This window comes from Asterias amurensis, chromosome 15, assembly GCF_032118995.1.
Source record: "Asterias amurensis chromosome 15, ASM3211899v1".
NCBI classification, from domain to species: Eukaryota; Metazoa; Echinodermata; class Asteroidea; order Forcipulatida; family Asteriidae; genus Asterias; species Asterias amurensis.
The window spans coordinates 17676455-17699856 of record NC_092662.1 but is presented as its reverse complement, the minus strand read 5'-3'; the positions used below and the strand labels follow the sequence as shown (position 1 = coordinate 17699856).

At 37.3% G+C, this 23402-nt stretch overlaps 1 protein-coding gene across 2 annotated transcripts; it reads right to left on the bottom strand.

The window, feature by feature from the left end:
- Positions 1-108: 108 nt before the first annotated feature.
- On the bottom strand, positions 109-23110 carry LOC139948147 (whirlin-like). Of its 2 annotated transcripts, XM_071946196.1 has the most exons (14): positions 22137-23110; positions 15561-15773; positions 14119-14244; positions 13526-13813; positions 12592-12813; positions 11948-12043; positions 9729-9872; positions 9366-9455; positions 8351-8613; positions 5925-6126; positions 5623-5700; positions 4821-5234; positions 4393-4575; positions 109-4045 (listed from the first exon to the last, which is right to left on the bottom strand). In XM_071946196.1, the coding sequence occupies exons 1-14, from the start codon at positions 22890-22892 to the stop codon at positions 3854-3856; spliced, it is 3267 nt and encodes a 1088-aa protein (XP_071802297.1). In that variant the 5' UTR covers positions 22893-23110; the 3' UTR covers positions 109-3853. The 2 variants fall into 2 exon arrangements, with proteins under 2 accessions (XP_071802297.1, XP_071802298.1); XM_071946197.1 differs by lacking the exon at positions 9366-9455.
- Positions 23111-23402: the final 292 nt, after the last annotated feature.

The window sequence follows — 23402 nt, the reverse complement described above, 5'->3', positions numbered from 1 at the left end:
CAAGGCCCAAGTATGATTAGCTGGAATTTGCTATTTTGTTTTCTGATATTTTGGACGACTCTTTTCCACAATGCAAACACATCAAAACATAAACAAGTTTCAGTCCTCTTCACTCTTTAATATCAACAAACTATGGTTTTCAACTCCACAAGTTGTATATACATGACACAAATGAAATAATAAACACTCAATTATATGTGTATGATACACAAAACACAAAACCTTATCAATATACTTTCATGCAAACTAAACTGAATGTACTATGGCGTAATCGTGAATTAAAAACTAACCATTGATTAAATAAGATAAATTAATAATAATTTGGAATTTACACAACCGAATCACAGTTGGTTCAAAGTAATGGATGGAATTAAAGAAATTGCCACAAGATATAGTCAAATAAAATTACGAATTCGAGGACGGAACAAAAACAAAATAAGTTTTCAAATAAATTCTAACAATTATTATAGGCACTGGTCCACAAACGCATTCCTTAGCGGTTTGTTTCAAAGAACCGAATGTATTAATTGTATCGAGAGTAACTGTTAATGTTCGGCTTTATGAACAATGACTTTATGAACACAAAGGTACCGAAAATCTTTATGTTTTCTATTACACCCCAAAAATTGAGACATCGGAAGATGTAGAGTAAATGCTATCGTGATTCAATTATGAAATAAAAACAATGTTTAAGTAAGTAGATGTGAAGCTTTGCATGAAATCAAGTTCAATACAAAATTGGCTTGGGGATATTTACAATTATTTTGGTATTCCTTTGTAACATTGGCTCACATTGTTCCAGCCCAAACTCCTAACCCAGTGATGGGTTAGGCCGACGTACCCACATGCTCATTGGACCATTGAACCTAATAACCACTGGACACACCTCCCTTAAAAAAAATCAACCTCTATCAATAATAATGTAGACTTTTGGAGACGCGAGGTGGCAGCAAACCACTCCAATATACTACAAAAAATCAAGAAGAATCCATATTAAATTTTGTAATGAAAATTTGATTTTTGTACAACATTGATTATTCTAAACAAAAGTTGTACAAGTATATTACGTACAATTTGTGTGATGATTTGAAAACAAGAATCATGCACAAAAACGGGAATATGGAGTACAGCACTTTATAACATAGATTTCTTGACATCACAACAATAAGTTTTGTCAGCAAGTTGGCAAACATGAGGCAGCCTTTGAACACAACAAATAAATAAGTATATATAGCTTTTTAAAAAAATTGTTTTTTAAATAAATACAATGCATTTTGTTTAAATCAAAAATCCCAATGCTACCCAAGTGTTATATAACCATTGAGGAAACCAAAAGAAAGTCATTATGATATAGACATTATCTTATAATTAAGATTCAGACCATTATGATAGTTTATCTCATAACTATTAATTAAAATTGGTCATAAGAATGACTTGAATCTCACAATAAGTCATGATGTTTTGTGTTTGTGTAAGTCATAAATAATTCTCTTTCTCTTTCAATAATGCTTCCATATAATGCTGATATTTCTTGCAAGAAAAGTGTAATTTTCAGACTGGGTAAATTTGTACAAAATATTCAAGGTGAAAATGGTTGTCACCTCAGATCAAAGAACAGAATTACTGTTTAATAACAGTTCTTCTCAAAATACATTTTTTAGGAAATTGTAAATAATGCCTTGAGGAATTCTTTATGTAAATGTCTGTAAATCAGCCTCTTTGACAACAATTCATTTTTACAATGTGTTAAACACCCCATTTGAAATACTAAAAAAGAAATAATTAATGAAACTAATTAAAGGTGCTGTGCCATAATGATCAAAGCTTAACCGTGGCTGTACATGAATTCTCACCCAGTTACCGCTTGCGCGCACCCAGTAACCAGTACCATCTAAAAGAAGGGTGCTCGAGTGTTTAGTAAACAGGCCTAACTTGATCATGACGTCACAACCCCTTTGATCATGACGTCACAACCCCTTTGATCATAACGTCACAACCCCTTTGATCATGACGTCACAACCCCTTTGATCATGACGTCACAACCCCTTCCAGTAATCCAGAGGGCGAACCTTAAACCAAACCTTCAGGTACAACAAAACCTAAGAAGTTTAAAACACACAGCCCTGCTTAAGCCGAAAATCAACGATAACAAGTTTATGAACGTACACACAAAAAGGACATTCTATAACATTAATCTACATTGTTTATGGAATGTTCTGTATGTACAAAGGTAATGACAAGGCAATGTATTTTCTTCACAAGTATAAAAATAGTTTTATAGAAAAGTCAAAGAGGTAAAAACAGTACTGAAACTATCAAGTGCTTTATTTTAAGTTGGATACTGTACCAAATGTCCAAGGCAAAGTAACAAATGAAAGTTTAAAAAACTTATCATTTTAAAAGGTTTTACCTTCAGAAACAAAAATAATGCCAAAACTATTTGCCACTTAACCATAACACACACACAGAATAAGTACCTTAGAACACTTCCATTAAATAAAAAACACCAGCTATTTTGTGGCAGCATAATTTAAGCTTTGACAACAGTGTAATTAGGATTAGTCAAACTCGCTTTAGGCTGTGACTTTTATTGGTCATATCTAGTTAACCTGCAAGCGCTCCCCACATTTGCTCAGAATATTACGGTTCAGGGTAAAAATATTTTTGTAGGCACAGTTCACAAAAGGCAAAGGATTTCAGTACAAAAAATAGCTACTGCTTAGACACTACAATTATTGCTATTAAAGCTTCACAAAAAGGCACATTATTTCAAATGTTTAAGTAGAAAAGGATACTGGGGTTATAAGTAGAAAAGATTGAAAATTATTTGCTGCATTTCTGACAGCTAACCTTGTTAACATTTAATGTTGGCAAATTTTCAAATTATGCAGTTTTAAAGAAAAGAGTATCTCACATAACCCTGTGAAGTTATCGGCACAGTTGAATTACATAGTTTATAAAATGAATTAATTAAAAATGTAAATGTTCAAGGCATGTGTTCTTCAGGAGTTTAGAAAATTGTTACTTGTATGTATTGTATGACCTGTTGATTCCATGAAAAAAAATTGTGGGAAAAAAATGCTAATTTATTAGTTGACAGAGAATATAAAAAAAAAACCAGTACTAACAATAAATAAAAATGAATCTGAATAGGAGGCAATGTTAAAGGTGATGAAATAAGCCACAGTTGGTAAAGTTTTAAAAATATTATTAAAGCGAATTTCAAGAGTAAAATAATGCTGTCAAAAAATAATGCTTTTATTTGTATTATTACGACTGTAAAAACCCTGTTTTGCAAGAAGGTGTTAACCTAGAAAACTCTACATGTCACCTTCTTCTTATAATGCCTTCTAATTTTAGGAACATTTTACAGTGAGCTGAAACCATTTAAGTGCAAGTATGGGAGACTTTTTTGGACTCTAGGGGGCAGCAGACTTACTAGGTAAAACCATTGTTCTTGGAATTGTGAGCTTGCTCAATATGAAAAAATAATGTAAATCTACCTGGTAAGTCTGCTGCCACCTAGCGTTCCAAAGTCTCCCATTATGCATGGCAGCACAACTGTACACAGAATTATATACTGAATACTTCATTTGTATAAATGGTACTTCAGTGAACAAAATGTTTATTTGCACTGGAAAACTTCAAGCGAACACAAGCATGGGGGGACAACTGCCTCCTGTGCCTCTGCTAAGTGTCTGGTTCGCATTGTGTTTTACCCATCACAACAAAGTATCATAATTTCAGTAAAAATAACGTGGGTTGATAATAAAATGGCCAAACACGCTGAGGATTAAAAAGGTATATTGAACTATAAAGTTAAATTGACCAATTAATGTACCTTATCTTGATTCTAGTACTGTATCGCGTACTTGGTAGAGTCGATCACAAGAAAGTTGATGCTGTCATTGGCTTTGTTTTTAAACGCCAGTGCAATGCAACGCGTCGCTTGCTGATGCGAAAGACCCCGTAATGACCTTCCGTTTACCTTTAGGATCACATGACCAACTTTTAGGTTGCTGTTGTGGTAGGCTGATCCTTCATACTATGACAAAGAGAGAAAAAAACAGATCAGTGAAATACGAAGAACGGAGTGGTGTCAGCCTCCAGCTGGAGTTGCTGATATTTTAAAATAATAATAATAGAGGCCAGTTATAATGCGCCATGTCTGTCTTATAGACACTTCTGGCGCAGGAGAGATGCAGAAGTGAGCCTACAGTCGAATTTGATAAACAGAGGCGTACTGGTTCATATTTTTCCTTCCATCAGTAAAATACAAACAATGGAGTGGTGTCAGCCTCGAGCTAATTTGCAGAAATTTTTTAAAAAGTGTTGACCTGTTCACACTTCAAAAAAAAAAGTCTGGTTCCACAGAAATTGCTCTCAACTCACCTGAATCTTAATAATCTTTGGAACAGGTTGTCTGGTTCCAGCCCCTCCCTCTACTGCTATTCCCAGATTAGGTCTTGTCTTTCTAACGCTGATTAGTTCCATCCCTTCTGGGAATTCGTCATTCAGGTTGACCAATGGGAACTGAACCTTCTTCAGTGTGTCCGTTGACTCTCGCTCCGATACCTGTCATAGAAGAATGACATTGTTTTATTTGACATGGAAATCAAACCCAACCTCGTACATTTGTATTAGGCATGCGTTTTGGCGAAAAATTTTTTTTTGAAAACCCATGGCAATCAAAATTTGGTGCGTTTATGATAGCCAATCAAAAACTGGGATCAGAGTTTCCCCATCCATGTTTTATTTGACTGACAAGAGATGAGTTGTACTGGACTAATTCTAATTTCAGAAGTAGAAGATTTACTCACGTGTGTGTTCATTCCATTAGAGTTTGTATAAATGCTGCTGCGTGATGCTCGTTTGCTGCCACCATGAGTCAAGGGTTGATCAGGTGTCTCATAATTGGCCCTGCTGTACTGCTGTGAATGCATTGACTTGGTTGTGATAACAGAGCCTTGCCTTGGAGGAGGAGGGGGTCGTGTTGATCCCCTTCCATGGCTCATAGAAGGTTGCTCAGGGATGCTCCTAGGTGGAGGTGGTGCAGGAACTGGAGGAGGGGGAGGAGGAGTACTAGAGCGAGATACTGAGGATGGAGGAGGAGGAGGAGGGTTGGATGGTTTGACCAGGTGGATTTTACTCCTTGGTTGCTTCTTGAGGGCTAGTAAAGCTTCACTCGCCTTTTTATTCTGTTCAATATTCCTCCTCTGCTCTCGCGGAACATGCTGGGAATGATAAGAAAACGGCCACAAACCTTAATGTTTACCATCAACAAGTAAGGTGATATAAACAAGTAAGGTGATATAAACAAGTCAAGATAACATAATTTCAAACGGATAGCAGAAGTGGATTGGATAGAAGATGCTGAAAGTGACAGGCATCCCAGCCAAACTAGAATAAACCCATTAAGATGGGACACTAGCTAGCAGCCGCCTAGCCTCCTCTGGCAAGATTCTCCAAGCAGGTCTCTGGACCTTCCACCGGGCGTAGCTTTAAAATTGACTGGTAACGGCTCTATCCACACCATCAGTTTAACCATGTCTATGATTTGTTATCATCAATTTTCAAAAAATAAGCTAAAACAGAAAGATAAGAAAAGAATTAGTATCTTACATGTGTAGGGTCGCTGATCCTGCGGGGAATGCTGTGCTCACTACTGCTAAAGCTGGTTTTCCTTGGTGATTCAGCCAACTGAAAAGAGGATCATTTCAATATTTCAGGATAGGTGAAATTTGAAACTTTTTTATCTTGAAGGATTTGAGAAGAAAGCGTAAAATACTGTTACATTTCAACACTCAACAATAAAAACAACTAAAAATGGATAAGACGATTACAAACAATTTGGGTTTTTTTCGTTGTTGGCTAAAAGTAAATATTCAATAAATGGATTTTCATTTTTGTTTCTAATAACTCACAGCAGCCACAGAAGAGCCCTCTGTTGAGAGACTGTCTAGACTCAAACTCCTTGGTAGCCGATGGGAGGAGCCATGTCTTGTTGAGGCTGGCTCAGGGCTACTTGCAGACTGAGGACTTCCTAGAGATGATGTTGGACTCTCCATGTCACTCAGACTACAAGGACTGTGGATAGTGACTGGGGGGATCGGAGATATTGTAACGCTGTCAGGAAGGAAAACAACAATTGGTTAGTAATGTTCTATTATTATAATTGCAAACATTTAAAACAACAAACAGATCTAACTAGCATTCAATTTGCAGCGAGATAGAGATTATTATTTGAATTACCCTTGCACTGATGTGTGTAAGCACTGAATACTTAAGACTATTGGTAAAGGTTGTGGGTTCAAATCCCAACAATATGCCTGTCATTTTTTCCACAGAACTTGGGAAGTACTCGGTATATAGTGCTTAAAGGCTTAAGGGTCAAAGCAAATAATAACACATAGATTGTTGTATTTTAAATCTTTCCTGTTCTTAAGAACCATAAGAAAATTAATATTGGTTATCAATTTCACTTGCTAAGCAAAAACGATCAGGAAACCAGTCTCTGGCAATGAGAGTACATTAACATATTATTTTGGATGGTGATTCATTTGTGCTAAGTGAATTGAGTTTTGTGCTCACCAGCTTAAACTGGGCCTTGGAAACATACTCATGCTTAGTTTTCCTAAACCACAAATTAGGCTTTGGTTTTTTCAAAACTACGGAAGCAGCCCAGGCGAAAGCCTGAGCCCTAAAAAAGCCCATTGATTGTCAGGTACTCTTACTTTGTTTTCTCATGACATTATAATTACAAATAGCAACAATACCCCCTCCCATCAAAACAACCCTCTTTACAGCATTAGTATCAACCCATTCCATGTTAGTAAATACCTTTTCTTGTAGCTAAAGGAATGCACCATTAATTAAGGAGGTTGATTCAACGTGGATCATGCAGTGAAAGCAGCCATGGGGGTGGAAACAAGGGGAGAGGAAAACAAAATTGGGATTAGTGCAACCATTATAGGCAAGCAAGGATTAGGTGGGGGCTTGTTGATTACTACAGTGGAAACCAATGGGTCCTGTTTCTAGCAGTGGGTACCGGTGGGTAGCAGTGGGTATCTTTGGTGGGGGATGGAAACATAGCAGGGAAACCAATGGGTCCTGTTTCTAGCAGTGGGTACCGGTGGGTAGCAGTGGATATCTTTGGGTGGGGATGGAAACATAGCAGGGAAACCAATGGGTCCTGTTTCTAGCAGTGGGTACCGGTGGGTAGCAGTGGATATCTTTGGTGGGGGATGGAAACATAGCAGGGAAACCAATGGGTCCTGTTTCTAGCAGTGGGTACCGGTGGGTAGCAGTGGATATCTTTGGTGGGGGATGGAAACATAGCAGGGAAACCAATGGGTCCTGTTTCTAGCAGTGGGTACCGGTGGGTAGCAGTGGGTATCTTTGGTGGAGGATGGAAACATAGCAGGGAAACCAATGGGTCCTGTTTCTAGCAGTGGGTACCGGTGGGTAGCAGTGGATATCTTTGGTGGGGGATGGAAACATAGCAGGGAAACCAATGGGTCCTGTTTCTAGCAGTGGGTACCGGTGGGTAGCAGTGGATATCTTTGGTGGGGGATGGAAACATAGCAGGGAAACCAATGGGTCCTGTTTCTAGCAGTGGGTACCGGTGGGTAGCAGTGGATATCTTTGGTGGGGGATGGAAACATAGCAGGGAAACCAATGAGTCCTGTTTCTAGCAGTGGGTACCGGTGGGTAGCAGTGGATATCTTTGGTGGGGGATGGAAACATAGCAGGGAAACCAATGGGTCCTGTTTCTAGCAGTGGGTACCGGTGGGTAGCAGTGGATATCTTTGGTGGGGGATGGAAACATAGCAGGGAAACCAATGGGTCCTGTTTCTAGCAGTGGGTGGGGGTGGGTAGCAGTGGATATCTTTGGGTGGGGGATGGAAACATAGCAGGCAAAACCAAAGGGTCACATTTCCAGTAGTGGGTACAATAGGTAAGGGTGGGTAACAGTGGGTATATCTCATGTACAGGATGAAAAAACCTCTTCACCAAGCCAGATGATGGTTTCACAAAGAAACTTAAGTTAGACGAAGCAGACTTTTGTCTGAATTAAAGCAATTATGATTAAAACTTTGAGGTCATTTCTTCTTTTGTTTTTTATTCTTTGATTAATTTCTATCAAACTTTATTTGAGCTCTTTTGTTAAAAAAGTGTGTCATGTATTGAATACTGCTCAAGTGCTTTGTAGCTCTTTAAATTTTGCTTATTTTTATTTAATTCTATTTTTATTCACTTTTTTTATTTAATTGTTGTCGATTATTTCATTATTAATTTGTTTGGGGAGCGGGATTATGGGCAAAGTATAAAACTATGGAATGATTTTTACCGATTGGCGTTTCTGCTACTGACTCTACTACCATTAACATCTACCCCACTGTCTTCACTTGGGCTCTTCATTGATCCACTGTACATCCCATCGTGGCCATTTTTCCCCCCTCTACTAGTGGAAGGCTCCTCATGGTGATGGACGTCCACAGTGATGGTGCGCTGGTTGGACTGTTGCATTGATTTTGTAGGGGTGATTCTTGTGGACTTTGGGTTACTTATTGGTCTGATGAGTGATGGAGGGGATGAATCTATTGCAAAGTCCTGAAAAAGTAACAATTTTGTTTGTTATATTTAAGTTCCTTTAATCAAATTATAGGCTTAAAGTTTCATCACAACTGTGTTAAACAGTCTCAGTCTATACCATTGTGTCATTACCGAACTGAAAAAGTGGTGAACTGATTAAGTGGTGAACCAGTCACAAACGGTATAGTGCTGGTAAGCCAAATTGTTTTGTGCTAAGATAACTCTGGCACCTAGATAACCTATTATGGTTAGATTAGATGACGTTTGTGTTTTTAAAACTACTGCTCGCTAAAACTGTCGTGCTTGGATAACTTCTATGCTTAGATAGTTTATGCTTTGAAAAATTTTGAGCTTTGCAAACTATCGTTCTTAAAACATTTGTGCTTGGATTACTTCAGTGTTTTTGTGCTTCGATAGTTTGTGCTTAGATACCTTTTGTGCTTACAAAGCTTTTAGCAAGCTCTATAAGATTGACACTGGACAAGGTAAGGGCCATGATACACCTTTGGCCAAAATAAAAATAAACATGTTTAGCAGCCTGCCTTTTTGAAAAAAGGAAGGATGCGTTTTTTTTTATTTGTTTTTTTTATATATCAATGGCCTCATGCATATTTTTAAAGACAACCTGCTGGGTTATTTTGCCTTGTCTGAGTTTGTTACAAAATTATTTTTATTTTTTTAAAGAAAAAAAGGAGGCGGCCTCCAAAAATGAAGTGGGCAGGGACGCTCAACTTTTTTTTTTTGCCCTAATGTTAACAAAACAAGCTTACAGGTAAGGAGAAATCTGGAAGTCCATTTGTATCATCATTGATCTGCCTGGGGTCAAATCCATTATACCACTCATCCTTGTCAGAGGTCATCTGCAAAGGTCAGCCAAGGGTCATGAGTTTAAATACAAATATGTGTGATGACATTTGAAATTCCAACTATGACTTTTGAAAGTTGTTTCCTAGCCTTCAGCTATCAATAACTAATTTGTCATTCAGTAAGCTTGAAATTTCTGAAAATATTGGAGGAAAGCTGAAAATTCATGGAATAGTAACAAATATGTTTGAGGGAAAAGGTGATTTAAAAAAAAAATTGCTACAAAATAAATGTCAAAAAATGAATGACATGAATGGTGAAGATTTTACCTTGACGAAGGATGGTAACTGGGCAGGAACATGAGGTGGTGTGATCGGCCGAGAGTCGATAGAACTTGACGAATAATGGCTGCTAGTTGAGAACGTATCAAACGAACTTTCCCTTTCATTCATAAAGTGGCCTCTTTGTCTGGCCTGCAAACAAAACATAGAAATTAATCGTTTAAAACTACAGTATTATTTTGTATAAACTGTGAAAATCCCGAGTGTATAAAGAACGAGAAAACAACTTGAACGAAGACTATAGGCTTACCCAAGTTTATCTTTCAGTGAAATCAAATCTTTTGAAATTCTGTGTATACCATATTTAGGAAATAAAAATAACCACAGAAGTTTTTATATAATACACACTAAAAACATTGAAACATTTCAACTTTGGGACTTTGATGCCTTTTCACCAACAAATCCATCCCATGGCTTATAATACTCTGTCCACGTTTCTATGAATGTGTTGAGTGACTATCCATTAATGAACTTTGATGGATTCAATCCAAGTTGGGAAAATATATTCTTTTATGAATACAATAAGTAGGGTAGATGGCCTTAGCTTTCGATTCAAACCGGACCTTCTTCATATTCTTTTATGAATGTAATATGAATACATTTTATATTCACAACTAGTGGAACAAGTGAAAACAAAATGCACTAGCTTAAACACAATAAAAATTATTTTGAAGATTCTCGTACGAAGAAAGAAATATGTATTTAGGATAAATGATAGAGTAACTTGTACATGTATACGGTAGAGCTAGATGCTCTGGATATGTAACAAGACCAAAGTCGGACTAGAAAGGTCAGTGTTTCTAGTCTAATCATTGAAATATGAGAAGTGTGGCACTTTAAATTGAATATAAACAAATATCTTCAGACTAAACTGTCAAGTGTTGTACAGACTCCATGACTGTGAACACTATCAACCATTTCAATATGGAGATTGTTTTTTCTTCTCATTTATCAGAGTGCATTCACATCTTATAAACAGATGAGTGTAAATATTTAAACGGTACATGTCAGAAATTATGATTTAAGTGTACTTTTTTCAGGTTTTTAATAAATAATTTCCACAAATTGTACTTTTTACACAGTTTTAAAGAGTGAAACCATATTCGTCAAAATCCTCCACAGGTAAATTACCACCAAGGCCAAAATGAATCATCTGCTTCATAAACATTTCAATATTTACTTTATTCCTTTTAATTGAACTCTGGTCTACACATATGTAAAGTAGTACACCACTCTTTGAATTTCACAATCGTCGCCGAGTAATCACAAATTGTCCAGTAAGCATAATGACATTGGGCCATCACGTCCTCAACAGAATTAGCAACAGCTGGCATAAACATATGATTTGCCCTCTGGCTCACACTGATTATTTTTGCTCAGAGCTTATTTACCTGCGAGATATTTTTTCTAAGTTAGGATATTTACACTGGATGATCCACAGATGTTTTGTTAAATGGCAGAGGTTTGCTTTGGTTGAAACACAATGGACCAGATGAAAGCAGACAAATAAATTATGTGTGGCTTTGGAGTTAGATTACAAAGTTTAATTTCCGATAAAAGTGTGTTGGTTTATTCCCAAAAAGTGAAGTGGTAAAATTGTGTATGTATTTACTTTGATCATACTAGAGAATACTAAAAAAATAGCTGTGTTAGTCTGATAACACAAGGAAGGTAATGGTAGCACTTTAAGAATAACTACTTACATAAAATCTGCATGAGTTTTTATAGCAACAACTATTCTTCATCAGATTCAATGAACAGGGACCAGCAGCCAGGTAAATGTATTATACATGAACGGTAGTTGGTGCTACAAAAGCCCATGTAGGTTTTTTTTATGTGATTAGTCTTTAAATGCTACCATAGTAATTTCCTTGTTTAATATTAGAGAATATTATGAACTGATCCTTCAAAACTACTGCGTACTAGTAAACACCACTTCTCAGATTGCTCTGGTGGCTACTAGAAATGGTCAATTATTTTTATTTTTATTCTTCCTTTTCAGATGTGAATACATTTTGCAGTCAGTGTATGTAATTTCATTTTCACCAATTAACTGGTTGTTACCATTTTATCTTGAATCTAACGTTTTGTCAGTATGGGTTTACAAAACTTCAAAGTAAATTGCACAGTTTACTAGTACAGTAGGCAACTTTTAAAAAGCTTCAAATCAACAAGCCTAGAAATGATGAAAACTTTTGTATGCTTACCTTCATTGACTCAACCTCTCTTTTTAGCACCAGTGAATCAAACTGATCAATGTCCCTCGGAAACACAAAACTACGGATCTCAGAGAACAATGAAAACTGCCAAAAAAGAAATAATAATACTTTTAACAAATTGTACAAGTATAATTCATAATTACAACATCAGTTTGAACTTGTTAATTAATTTCAATTCTCCTGTTCATATTTTGTCAAGGTCTTTGTGTACCGTCATGACAATCAAAATAAGCATATCGATTATGGTTTTGGGGGTCTTCAACAAACATTCCCTTGACTTTATCGATTATGGTTTTGGGGGTCTTCAACAAGCATTCCCTTGACTTTGCAACATTCACGAATTATTACTTGTGAGGATTGGTAGGCCTACTGGTTGGTGAGCTTTTGAAGTGAAAGGTATCTTTTCCTTGGCTGATACTAGCTCTGTACCTAAAGTATTTTCAAAATGTCAAGGTAACCAACTAATATCACTGAGGATTAATTGAGACATATCAAGAAATTAAGATTTATTCCCAGCACAAACATTGATGATAAATAAGACCAATCCTACCCTCGACTGACTTGCTTTCCCTGAGGCATTTTTCAGACACTTGTTACCCCAATCTCTGACATGCCTTCAAGGCTTAACCCACCTTAGCATGTGTGTTGAGAAGCTCAAATAACGCCATGACTAAGGCATCGATGTTGATGGTCCCGTTCTGGTACTCCCCAAGGTAGTACATCATTGTCCCTCTCTCGTTCTCATTCAACAGGTGTTTTGCCTGGTCCTCGATCATACCCCACGCTTGGGTACCGGTGCCGAGGGTAGAGTTGTACATGACTTGGGTGCCTGCTATACCCCTTTTGAAACTGGACTGTTAAGAAAAGAGAACAAACATGTTGAGACATTTTGGGGCAAATAATAAGTGATCCAGTTTTGCCTAGTTAGCAGTCAGTAAATCAAAACTTGCTGGAAACATTTCTGCCATATATCTACACATTTAATAATGTTCCCTTTAAATAAAACATCTGACCATAGGCAGGTCAATTAAATGTTTCACATTATGATTTATAAGCTTGAATGAAGATATTGACAAAATAGGGAGAGCGCCAACTAAATGGCTAGTAGCTAAGTTGGTAGAGCAACGGCAAGTTAGTCCAGAGGTCACAGATTCCAAATCAAGTCAATTGCTCATATTTTTTAAGGAAAATGAACCACTCATTAAGCCCGCTTCATACTTCCTGCGAATGCGAAGCGAATCTTGACATCACAAATTCGCAACGAACAATTCGCAGCAGTTGCCCTCTGCTCTACTCCCTTGCGAATAATGATTGAAATTCTATGCATGCACTTCCAGTACTTTATAGAAGGCTCTGTACCCAATTTCATAGAGCTGCTTAAGCAGGAAGTTTTGCTTAACAATTTTCTGCTAAGCAGAAATGAGCAGGATACCAGCCACAAGTTGTAATTGTTTTGCTTTGCTATGTTTTGTGCTGAGCAGCTCTATGAAATTGGGCCCAGTTTAGGCTCAATCTTCTTTATTCATTTGGAGTAACTCTTTACTTTTCACCCCTTTCCAAACTTACAGGAAAGCCATTGTGTTGATCACCATTCACCAGGTTTCCATTAGTTCCATTGTGCACCGTCTCACCATTCACCACACTCCCTGGTCGGGACACCTGACTGGGTAAGTCTGACACCCCGTCTCCCGTTATCCACTGCGTCCTGTCGATGGTGGTCCTTGCATAAGGGAGCTTGCCGACATCTTTTATCGTCATCATCATCAGTTTGGAAGACTTGAGGATGTTGACGGCCTCCTGGTGGTTGATGTCCAGGAAGTTTTCTCCGTTGACATCTAAGATCTGATCTCCAACCTGTTGACCAAGGTAAGTGTAAAACATATTATTAGACATGGGATTCAAACTGCCTCAAGCTAACGGCAATCTTTGTGGCCTGTTGGTATGACACTGCTCTAGATTTGCAACAGTCCTGGGTTCGAATCTCACCAGAGTAATATGCCTGTTTTTTTCACAAACTCATGAAAGTACTGAGTATACAGTACTAATACACATCGGTGTGTATGGGTCAAACCAAAATGAATAAACAATTTTAACTCAAACAATGAGACTTTATTGGGTTTTGAAGTAAAATTTCAATCTACAATCATTGCAATTCCTACCTTGAGCTCAGCTTGTTCTGCTACAGAGAAAGCGTCGATTCCAGTAATGTAAATACCCAGACTGAATTCACGACCTCCTCTGATCATCAACCCAAGACTCTCACCATCATCTACTACAAGGTTCACCTGATCAAATCCACAAGAAAAAAAGAAAAAAACAATCTAAATGATAAATTTTAGCATTCTATCTTTCCCTTAATGGTTTAGGCATGGATTAGTTATCACTGTAATAAGGGAATAAAAGGGTACCTGGTCATTATCAACCATTTAAACACCCCCACGTGACGCGCTCTCCACCAATAGGAATAGCGAAACTGTCTAAAGGTATTAATGAATGCTGATTTATATGCCAAATTGCAATAAAGATACAATAATAAAAATGTCTCCTGGGAAAGTTTCACCTGACTACAGTTTCCGAAAAAAACCTTTTTGTATTATTTTCATTGAGAATGTACTAACAAGATGATAGTGGGTACCAATTACAACTCTGGCCACAGTATTCACTATAAGGGCAAAAGGCAATGTCACACAAGGGCAAATGTTTTCAGGTAATGTGACGGCAACCACCTAAACTTTGCAATATTAAAACTTTGGCAGTACAAGAGGGATCCTCTAGCTGTAACTCACTTCCTATTGAGATTGCCTGATGGAGCTTACTGCTTATGAATTGCCTCCTGCGCCATGACAGATAGTATTCCATGGGACAATTAACCAAGAACAACAATACATGTACCTCATCTTTAATCGTATTATAATACTCGCTGAGAGAAAATGGAAGAGCAGCGAAGTGGAACAAATATGATAATTAAACACAGACCACCTGGAATACCTTTAACCTTGAGGAGTCCTAGTGGAGCTAATTGTAAACATGCTGATTATTGGGCATGCACATCATTCTTGGTTATTGCACTTTGATGGGGGTATATGTTTATCAGGCCTGATACTTCACAGAGGTAATTCAACAAGGGTAACCGCCTCCATGCCCCCTGGTCATTGCCTAAGTGCCCTTGAAATGCTCCAGTAGAAATTTACAATTTCCTCATAGGGTGCCCTCTACCCAGGAGAAAATGCTTTGGTACCCTTGCCCTTTCAAAGACGGAGCATACAGGACTGTATAATTATCCATCACTTTTCTTGGTACAAAAAACTAGCGGCAGACTTTGGAACTGTGCAGTAGCCATTCAGGTCATGGCCTCTGTTGCCCAGGTATTGCCGCTATGAATGTTTCCCATGGACTTCAGGATTGTCATAGGCTTGTAGATGTGTCCCTTGCAAAAAGAAAATTACAGTCCTATTAAAGGTGAAAATCTGTACCTGCAAAGGCAAAGAGGTTAGACCTCTCCGCACCCCCTCCCCTCGCCCCAAAAAACCCACCATTTTTCACTTTTCAGTGCTTTGAGTTTTCAGTCATAGGTTTTGTTAATAACCAGTGCAGGACTGACCTTCTTTTCATCCCCATCTTTGAGGAGGTTCAGCCCGCTTTTCCTCCCTAATGATTCCGTCATCCTTCGGCCCATCAGGTCAACATCAGGAGGGGGCGAGACACTGCGCCCCTGGGGGTCTACCCAGGTGTAGGTCTGGTGGGAGACAAAAGAACCTGGTACTCGGCCAACTGACTTGACATAAAGCACAAGCTTCTTGACTGATTTCAGCACCTGTATTAATAATAAGAATAATAACAGTAATATTAATAATAATCATAATTAGGCTCTATGTTCACGTACAGTATCTGTCAAGAAAGACACCTAAGTTGCACAAAGAAAATGACAAATCAACATAAAATTTGTGTATATACTACCATTCCTTTTTATTAGTAAAAAAAAGGTCTTCCCCTATCCCTGAGATGATCCTCCCCTTTTCCCTGCGATGCCCCGCCCCCTTGCCCAGGATACATACACTACTAGTGCTAAGGGAACCACAAGTACTTGTAACTCAGTCAATCTCCTCAGTTTTAATCACTGGCAACATTACATTGAAATTACTCAGTTGGTAGAACATCAGCACATGATTTCTTCAGAGGTCGCAGGTTCAAATCCTGCTCCAGTAAAACAAAAATTGTTGAGCTCAAAATTAATGTACATGTATTGCTGTTATGATGATATCTGCATTTGTATTTTACAATTTACATGTACATAAATATTATGAATTCTCAGAAAAATTTGACAAAAAGATCTTCAATTATTAACCAGGATGGTTTACGGCTGTGGATAACAATAACTTTACCAATTAGTGCATATATATCAAGCTCATAAAAACTTGTGCTCATACATGCATGATGCTATTCGCTTTCACAGTAAAATACCTCTGATTAATCACTGGCTACATGATGACCACAGCACAGATACACTGTACCAAGCTGTACAAATGCATCTACAGACTACATTTGTTCACATCTGACATTTTGACAATTGATTTATCAGCGAGGGCTTATATTCATCCAATTGATAACCAGACCAATTTCAACATTGCGTGGGGACAACCAACAGATGATTTGACTCAATAAGTTGTAAGCCAATTCATCAACTAATACTGAATCCTTCTTTTGCCAATTTTCTTTTCTAGGATTGAAAATATCTCCCAAAATAAAGCTAAACATTGCGGATTTCATGATACTATTTCTGCTTAAATAACAATTGTGAATTTCCACAGCAATAATCTTCAAAAATTCCACAAATTTGAAGTAAATTTGTTTCTTATTTTGCTTCATTATCATTTATGCACTAAAGTGTTATGATAAAAACGGAGTGCAGTGCGTGGTTCCAACTGAACTGCAGTAAAATTTGACTCATTGAGTTACCGTTGGGTCACCATGGTAACGCAGCCACTGTATACATGGTGGCTTTTCCCTGGAGAGTACTACATGTAGGCAGGGGTAGCAAGTAAGTATGGGTTAATGGCAACCAGTAGAGGTCCATTCAATCAATAATAGCTAGTGCCACATGTGTACATTTTGAAAACATTCCTAATTCATTTCCACATAACTTCAAGTAGATTAAGAATATCACAAAATAGCATGTGACAATCATGTGATTCCTAGACTCATCTGTTCTGTGAGATATTAAGTCCATATTGAATCGTTTGTTTTCTACTGGTACTGTTTTGTTTGGTGTTGTTGTGTTGTTTCAATGTTTTACTACCATTCAAAATAGTCAAAAACTGTCAATAAAAAAGAATTGTGTTGTTCATAAAGTTTGCAAACAAATTACCATCAAAGGGAAGTTTCACTCTGTTCAGTTAATAAAGCAATTTATATAACAATTGATACTTCACACAGTTCACACAGGCGGGTACTCCCCCCCCCCTCTCAAATATCCATGCTCCACCCTCCATTTTGAAATCCTGAGATTTAAAATTATCAAAGAGGGAAATGAATTAATGTGATAATTTCAATTATTTTAAAGCTAGTCTTTACATTCACAAATAGCAAAATAAAAACCTATTTAAAAAACAATAGCATTTAACAAGAGTGCTAAAAGTGGCTTGTGCTAAAAGAGGCTTCTGAAACAGGCAACTTGGCCACGAGTGCACCCCTAGAAAATAGTGAACCACTTGTGCCCCCCCCCCCCCCCAAAAAAAAAGGGGGAAACAGAAAAGAAGTGACCTTACAGTTTAGTGCTGGTTCAAAGGGTCAGGCTCATGGCTAAAAGAGTACTTGGGGTGACTAATGTTTTTCTATTTTTAGACATTGGGATGGTTTTAGAATATTGAACTGGATTTACTTCAAATGAGAAGTTATTAAACTAAAAAAACAAAACAAGAAAAGCCCCCAATGGTTTCTTTGTGATAAACAAAGAGTTTTGTTTTTCTAGGAGTCAGGTTTATAGGTTTTTGATAAGTCGCCTTGTAACTCTGACTTACTGCCGACCAAAGCTTCTAGAATTACCTTTCCTTGACCTATTGTGGGTTAAGGTTTATAAAAAAAGTCATTGATAATAACATGAATTCCTATTCATTTCAAGTCATCATGGTCATGATGTTAATTGTAAAAATTTACATCCCAATACAAAAAACCTATGAATTTCCATGACAAGTTCACAGTAAAAGGAGATGACTTTCTTCTGAGTCCCTTGAGTGACATATTCTATATTTAAGTGATATTTAAAACTTGCATGATATTGAAAATAAGAAGTAACTCTAGTTAGTAAACTCACAAAGTACAACCATTGTGTAAATCTGTTTTGTGAGGATTGTTAGCTCTAGAAAGAGCTGGAGCTACTCATTTCATTGATACACCAAGTTAAGTGGTAGAAAACTCTGCTCTATAATGAAGTGGTTGCGGGTTTGAATCCAACTGAGTGTAAAATGCTTATAATACATCGGTGTGTGGTAAAACGCAAAACATGCAAAATGTTTTTCAACCAAAAAATGTTTAATAAATATTTGTCTATGTTGAGGTGAACAAAGACAAATTTGAACATGTGACCCCCTAGGTTTAAGTGCAGGTGCTTTACTAATTTCTGATAGCAGGAATGGGGACAGATTTTAATTTTGTTTAATATTTTGTCTATGTTTAGGGGAACAACAAAACATTTACAAGAATGGGAATCGAACCTGTAACTCACAGGTAGGCCTATAGTGCTGCATGCCAGGCCTCTATGCTTCCTTTTTGAAAGGGAAAGGGCACCAGGGCATTTTCTCCTTGGTAAAGGGCACCCTATGAGGAAACTGTAAACTTCTACTGGAGCATTTCGAGGGCACCAAGGCAATGACCAGGGGGCACGGAGGCAATCGCCTTTGTTGTCTTGTGAAGCATCAGGCATGTGGTGCTCTACAAATAATTGTCTGTATTGGCGATTCCAGCTTTTGACTCTTGATTCAAAATAACTGGGAAATTACAATTAGATACAGAGGGGGAGGAATGAAGGTTTCCAGTGTGTAATTTGTTATTGAGGTTTTTCAGTGATCGATTTGACGTTATTAATAATTAAGTTCAGCTCTTGGAATAGAATTTTGATCACCTTCAGAGAATGTCAAGTTAATTAGTATGCAATGAATGAATCTAAATTGCTTCAAATTATACGTCAAAGCCCCCCAAAAAACCACAAACATTATTTTGATTTTTGACCAATAGTGACCATGACTTTAAAATTATTTTAGTTTTTGTTCAACACTGGATACAATTCAAGGCAAACAATTCTCTCTCCAATTACTCCATGGATTTAGAAAGTTAAAACCCCAAAATCAATCCCCAAATGTAGATGAGGTTTATCATGTACAGAATACACACAATGTTTTAAACATTCAAGAGGCTCACATCCCACCACCCAGAGACTCCTAACGTTTGTTTAGCACAACAAAAGAACAGCACTGTGATGCAACCTGTAACCAATCAATAATCAAACGGCATATGCCTACAGGACTTTCACCGTCGCTAATCGATGGAACTCCTCACTAAAAACACTTTGTAATACTGAATCAAAAAAGAAAACATTGCATTTCCCAACCTTGGATGACATACATACTGGTGAAGAGGATTAAATTGGTAAATAAACCGGCCTCGTTTTATTTCAAAGTTTGCATAATTTTAAATTTTTTTTCTACTTCTATGACGCAGTGTCAATTGAGTAGGGTTTATATTCAATTTACGTCATTAAAAATTAATAAAGAGTAAGTTGTTTTTATTTCACAGTTAACAGATTGCAGTATTGTTGATTACAAAAAATAATTTTAGCAGGTTGTTTTTCTACAAATTTTTACTTTTTTCATTAATTTTGTTCAAAAAGCACAAATTCATGGAAGAAAAATAACAAATGAATGAATCGTTTGTATGAATATATCTAATGGACATTTTAAGCCTGTGATCATCAATCTGTGAGGTCATCAATCTTAAAAGCCAATGGCAGAATTATAAATAATATATAAAAAAAACAGTTTTTAGAAACAGTTGTTGTGGCAGACTCCCCTGGGGCAACGAATCTAAAATTGTCTTGTCTAGGTTTACACTTATTTTAATGTACAATCATGTCAATTTGTATGCTCTCCAAAATGCTGTTTAAAAAATATTGTGGAATTTTTCAAAATTGTTAATTTATTTTCATTGCACCTTATTTTCATTCAAGCATGCCATTTTTGTTTACTCAAACCTATTTTTGATGATGGTTGACAAAGGCAAGAATATTTCATACTTTCACATAAGTGTATCATTATCACAAGGGCAAGAATATCTTTGTCAATCACCATTTGATTGTATCATTTCCATAGAAGTGTATTTGAGACATTTTAATAATTTTACCTGTGGACTTTTGTCATCACTCATCCATTTTCCATCAGTCAGATACAACGCACAATTATCCCGTGCCTACTGAATTGTCCAAACCACTTAAGGGACGAATTGATTAAGAAATCAATTAATTATACGTGAGCAATGAGTGTTTACAAGACGCATCAGGATATATTTGAATAACAAAAGGCACAGAACCATGCACAGTTGTGTCTCTCATTAGGCTACTTTAATTAAATAATAGCACAGTAGGCCTAAGAAAGAAGCGTGATCATTTGTTACAACAAGCCATTGACGCTAAACAGTTATTGTTGTGGAGTGGCCAGGGGAACTAGTGAAGATGGGAAGGGAGGTAAAAATTGCTGGGATCCAGAGTTAAAAGTTACAGTAATCACCCCTTAAATTTGTCATATGAACAATGCGATGGTAATTTTTGAATCGGATATAAAGAATACAAATTGTTGTTTACCCTTCACCCATGGTATTTAAAAGAACTGTATACTCAGTACTTTCCTGGGTTCAGTCAAACCAAATCCACAGACAACTTGGGTGGGATTCGAACCCGTAACCTTTGCACACAAATGCAAAGGTTGTGAGTTCAAATCCCATAATCCTATTCTACCTTTAGAAATTGATTTTGTTTTCAAATTCATTTTTTGTGTAGCAAAAAAATACTTTTGTAATTTGGTTGCGCTTACGATTTTAAAGCAAATTTCTGTCAAATTATTTTTAAATTCTGACAAAAAGACAGCTAAGTGCAATGCAGCCTTGAATAATTTTGTGTTGACCTTTGAAATTATTCAACAGGTCAAGAGAAGCAGAACTTTGTTCATGGCCAGGCTTCTACTTAAAACCACAATATTATAATTACTTCATCCATTTATGCATTGTTCCTTGATACACGTTCACAATGGTAAAAGAGCCAGCGTTATAAAGTCCTCACAAGTAAGCTCCTTGTTTCTGCAATCTTTGGGATCGGATTTGTGATCAGTTACTGATCTCTGAGACAAGAGATGGCAAAATTTCCGTATCCTGCCACCACTTCAAAAATTAGGGGAAAATTCTTTCAATTTTTCTATAACCTAATTTAAGTAATTGATTAGATTCTAATCTATTTCATAATGAATGAAAAAGTGGTGGCAAGATACGGAAAGTTTTCCCAAGAATTTCATGATTGCCACATTTTGTTATTGTTTTGTTATGTTGGGTTCGTTTGTGACCACATCTGTGACAGACACCCCTGGAATGATAAAATAACTGGATTTGGGGGACAATCTGCCTGCCACTTTCAATAGTTTATTTGATTTTTAATAGTTGTTGTGCTTTATTTTACCTCTTGATACACTACTCTTATAGCTAAAACTCTAGTACAAAGAAGAAAAAAAAAACAGATATTCATCAAGTGGCCGGAACTTGAGTGTGCACAAATGCCCAAAGGAACTAAAATTACATTTTTAGGGATTGTCAAAATATAGACTTTGACACTATGTACGGTTCAAAGTCCAATTCCTCTCTGTAACGGCCTGTACAGATACATCCTGTACTTCTCTCGGGATGGGTAAGGATCTATTTTGACCTGGGAAGATAAAAATGGAAGTCGAGAACTCCATTTTCGCCAGATTTGTTTGTGATGATCTAAAACCTTTGATCACGAACCATAATTTTCTGATAAATCACAATTTAAGTTGATAATAAACCATTGGGAAAAAACATGGCAATACACAACATTCTCCAAACCATCTCCTTTAGAAATGGCTCCCGTTTCCATGACAACTGCATCCACTCGTATCCATCTCACCTTGACAGCTTCTCCATGTGTTATCTTTTCCAATGGGATCTCATTTACTTGAATAATTTGATCTCCAGGTTGCAGTCCCTTTTTCTCGGCCATTGTGTTCTGCTCAACCATCGACACAAAAATTCCCACAGAGTGTTCGGAACCCCCACGGATGCTGAACCCCAGTTCTCCATCTGGGGTATCGGACTTCTTAAGAACGATCCTTCGGACATCTTTATTTGCATCCCCCTCCCAGTTGCTCCCTGCAGTTTTTCTATGTGTTTTACCATGAGGTTCATCATTCTGATATAATTCTGATGGCTTTGTCCTCGAGGGCATTGTATCAAAATGATGTTTCTGTACACTTGCAATTGTTTTCGTTCTCCCAATGCTGCCTGATCGTTCCCTCTGATTGTAAAAAGGCTCAGCATGTTGCCAGAAGAGGGGTTGGTCAGGTGCAGGGATAACCTTCCCAAGGAGTAGGTACAAAACTTTCTTCTCAGGCGTGTCTAAGAGTGACTTCAAATTAGCCACTAATGTATAAACGTTCCTTCGGGAGTTGTACTCATTTAAGGCATGTACGAAGTAAGCCCGATCGTGGTCTGGGAGAGTTGTATTTAGAGCTTCGTGGAGACGGCGAACATTGGCTGACATTGTTCGCGATCCCCCGGACATCAGATCACCACCACCACCACCACCACCGCCACCTGTACTGTGTGCTGAGCGCGACCGTGGACGGTGGGCTGGCTCGCTAACAACGGACCGATGTAGAGACATTTTGACGATTTATACAATCCAACCAGTTTCACTATCTATCGATCCATAATCCATCAAAGTACTAGTATATCCTGGATTCATGTGGAGTCCATTTCTGATAAGAAAATCCTTGTTTTCCTTGAACTTCGTGTTGAGAAACGATGGCGTCGCGTCGTTGGCTACGGCAGCCAGGCAGCCATTTATCACATTATTATTTCTTAGGAATTTACTCACGCTCACACATGCACAACAGGTGCAATGACGGTGAACGTAATGCTTTGTTAAACAGGTACCTCATGAATATTCAAACGAAATAGTCTGATAACGAGTGTAAACATTATAGACTCACATAGGGAGAGAGTACGTTCACTAGACTACTTTCAATATGCAACAGACTGTGTTTACATACGGATTTTGATTGGATGGACTTAATTGAGAGTGGATTAAAGCATCAAAACGAAAACGTTTAGAGTTAGAGTAGACTACAAAAAAATGCAGAAAACCAGTAAAATTATAAACAACATGTGAAAT